Below are 3,688 nucleotides of genomic sequence, written 5' to 3' on the forward strand. Positions count from 1 at the left end.
TTATAGCAGATGCGCCTGCAAGAGCGTTCGCTTTAAATCACTCTGGCCACAATTCATCAAAAGCATGCTCCAAGTGTAAAGTCGAAGGCACTTATTATATGATTTTTCAAGGGACGGAGCACCAGCTACGGACAGATTCTGATTATCGTAATCTAATAGACCATCATCTTGGAAGAAGCCCTTTGGCAGAGTTGCTTGGTTTGGTAACTAAAGTACCATTTGGAAATGTTATGAAAGCTATAGTGGTAAACGTTGACGGAAAATATGCTCGTCGAAGGTTAACAGGCAGAAAGTTACATATCCTTGATTCCAGAATGCAACAACTACAAAATTACTGTCCCTCTGACTTCAACCGAAGGCCAAATAATTTCTCAGCTTTTCATAGATTTAAGGCAATTAGCTCTGTACACAGCTGTGGCTGTATTTAAAAATGTTTTTGAAGACGATACTTATGAACATTTCTTGTTATTACACATGGCCATGCGCCTTTTGGTGTATAAAGAAACGCCTTCTGAAATGCTGAATTTTTGTAAATATGCTTTAAAAAAAATACGTACAAATGTGCGAAGAAATTTTTGGGTTTCAATTTCTTGGTGACATGGAGTCATTCAGTGCATTTTGTTATGAAAATAATATGCTGAACCACGTAAATTAATTCGCAAGCCAGGTCTTCCTCTCCAACAGATTTACAAAAGAACAACAGAATTAAATGACCTAATTTGTACGCCTTTCAATGATAACATTCAGATACGTCTATCCTTGCCTCATGCAGATGGTCCTCTTCCAGAAAATATATTTGATGCTCAATGTCGACAATATCGGAAGTTGGAGATCGGAAAGCTAATATTGTCAACAAATTTATGTGATAGCTGCTGTTTTCTTAGGGATCGAAGAATCGGGATAATAAAACACATTATAAAAGTAGAGGAACAAATATTACTGATTTTCCAAGCATTTCAAAGGAAAGAAGCATTGTATGATTTTGGAATACGGTCTAATACTGTTGGTGTACATCACTGTAAAATGTTGTCAGATACAGTAGAAGCTATTTCTATCAACAATTTCGAAGACAAATGCTATAGGATGCCCTATTGGAGTAATGTTGTAGGAGAAGAAAGCCCAGTTGATAACCAGTGGATCAGTTGTACTTTGCTTACACGCTATGAGGTTCCTCAAAATTAGCTTAAAACAATGAAACTCGATTTTGGCATTCCTGAACATCTCTGCTTGGATGTTTGCTTTTTTACACTCTATTATCACTGTATATGAAGCTTTTTCATATGCCTGAAACATTTTCAGCTTGATTGCATTCTAGTGTATTCTAGTGATTTTCCCTTTTAATATATGGTTTTTTATCAAATTTATTTATTTATGCCTTCAGATAATGGAATTTCCAGAAAAAAGAACTAATGATTTCAAGAAGCTGTATTCCAAAGATGCTCTAAGAACCAGTACGTCCGGGAGGAAAATAAAAACTCCAAAAACCTATTTTACCACATCAGACGAGGAAACTCTTATAACGAAAAAAGGAAAAAGTAAAGAAATAGAGCATTTATTGGCCACTATGAAAAAAGTTGGTAAACAAAACATCAAGGATCAAAGGAGTTTGTAAGTATATAAAAGATATTTGTTGCTTTTTAAGGTTTAAATCATGCATTATTTAAACTAATAATGTGTTAAAAATATTTATTTAATAATTCAAGGTCTGCAACGGAGATTTCTATTGTACAAAAAGTGGAAAAACCGATTTTAAAACTATCAACAAACATCAATTGTCAGAAAAAAAAAGATGTTCGTTTGATTTATTAAACTTGTGTTCATTAACTGATACAGCATTATTTTTCTTGTATCATTTAAGATCTGTAACGGAGGTATCTGCTGGCCCGGGGGAAAAAAGCGAATCTTAAATCGTCAAGAAGGCAAATCTGCAAATATTATTGTGGACTAGCAGACCCGGCAAACTTCGTCCCGCACAAAATTATTATATATTTTATTGAAACTTTTTGGTCCAACATTTTCACCAACAATTCACGTTTACGATTTTCATTGGCACACTCGTCTGCTAAGATTATGGTATGGTGGTCATTTGCTGCTTTAAATAACCTAAGGAAAGTGTTATATCCGTGAAGCTGTTCTTGAAATTCTCCAGTTGTGCGGCATTTCATAGCACGGTTATTCGCAAAGCGAAATAAATTTTTTCCTCTTCACTCCCTGGCGGCAACAATGACCCGGTTCTATAGTGAATGTCCTAGAAGCTTTACAGTATAGTTGGTGGCAATTTCAAAATGGGTGCAGATCATTGTTCTACAGAAATGCAATATACATCTACTTATTTCAGACGAAATACCTTAAAAGTTAGAATAATAATATTGGAAAATCACATCCATTGGGCCAATCGCAATGCAGGAGCGTTCGATATACTCAATGGTGCAATAGCTCGATTTAATCAGACCTTCACGGCCCCTTTCTCACTTGGCTATTTTTAGTAATAACTTGACTTCAGCACCACTTGGCAGCACGTTTTTACAATTGTATTGCATACATATTTAAAACATTAGCCAAATCGGATCATAAATAAGATTTTTAGTAATAACTCAACTACAGCGCCAACTGTCGGATTAAATTGTGAAACTAAACCATCCAGAGACACACTCAAACACACACAAAAAGTTTCGTTAAAAACCGTACAACCATTTAGGAGGATTTCACTCACAAACACACCTACAGAAGAATTATAAATACATTCAAAGATAGCTAAAGGTCGGTACGTTTGTAGGCCTCACACCCCCTTTTCAAATAGCCCAAATTTTCTCCATGAGTATGGGCTTGATTTCAACTACATACATATCTCCATACGAAGTTCCAGTACTGTAACATGAATACTTTCAGAGCTATGCAGCATAAAAATTCGATTTATATGGGAGATGCCACGCCCCCCTTTCCAACAGCTGCCGTTTTCTTCATGAGTATGCGATTGATTTCGTATATCTCCATACCAAGTTCCAGAACTCTACCATGAACACTTCCAAGGATATGCAGTATGAAAAATTCGGTTTGTATAGAAGATGCCACGCCCCCTTTTCCAATAGTTCCAATTTTTCTCCAAGAGTATGTGATTGATTTCGTATATCTCCATACCAAGTTTCAGAACTCTACCATGAACATTTCCAGAGATACGCAGTATGAAAGATTTGGTTTGTATGGGAGATGCCACACCCCTTTTTACAATAGCTTAAATTTTGCTCCAAGTGTATGCGATTTACTTCGTATATCTCCATACCAAGTTCCAGAACTCTACCATGCACACTTTCGGAGATATGTAGCATGAGAAATTCGGTTGGTATGGGAGGTGCCACGCCCCCTTTACATATTGATTTTTTTGTTTAGCCTAAAACCATCCTTGGGACACGTGCGGCAGGTGGCAGTTTCAAAAAAATCGGTTCAGCCGCTCTCGAGCCTTGCGAAAACTAAAAAACGGGTTTCAAAATATATATTAGTTGAGGTATATTATATATTATAATTATATTTTGACAGTATCCGTTGTTTCTGATTGGCGCAAAAATATCTTGCTTAGTGACGAATTCGCCCCTTGATATGGTGGTTGCTCAAAGCTATTTATATTCGAAATTGCATGAAAACTGGAAAACAGGAATCTATAAGCTTATCCAGGCAAAAAGCTACCTAAGTA

The 3,688-nt window shown here is 36.2% G+C and overlaps 1 protein-coding gene across 1 annotated transcript in view; it reads left to right on the top strand.

Annotated features, from left to right (window-relative positions):
* Positions 1-3,688, top strand: part of LOC118734246 (retinoblastoma family protein-like) — a gene marked incomplete in the record, with an annotated part of 249,628 nt that overhangs the window by 237,975 nt on the left and 7,965 nt on the right. Inside the window, 2 exon segments of the mRNA XM_036463965.1 lie at positions 1,382-1,608; positions 1,704-1,843. Coding sequence (XP_036319858.1) covers positions 1,382-1,608; positions 1,704-1,809 — 333 coding nt within the window.

This window comes from Rhagoletis pomonella, unplaced genomic scaffold (genome assembly GCF_013731165.1).
Source record: "Rhagoletis pomonella isolate Grant_MI unplaced genomic scaffold, Rhpom_1.0 Rhpom_scaffold_00002, whole genome shotgun sequence".
In the NCBI taxonomy this organism is placed as follows: domain Eukaryota; kingdom Metazoa; phylum Arthropoda; class Insecta; order Diptera; family Tephritidae; genus Rhagoletis; species Rhagoletis pomonella.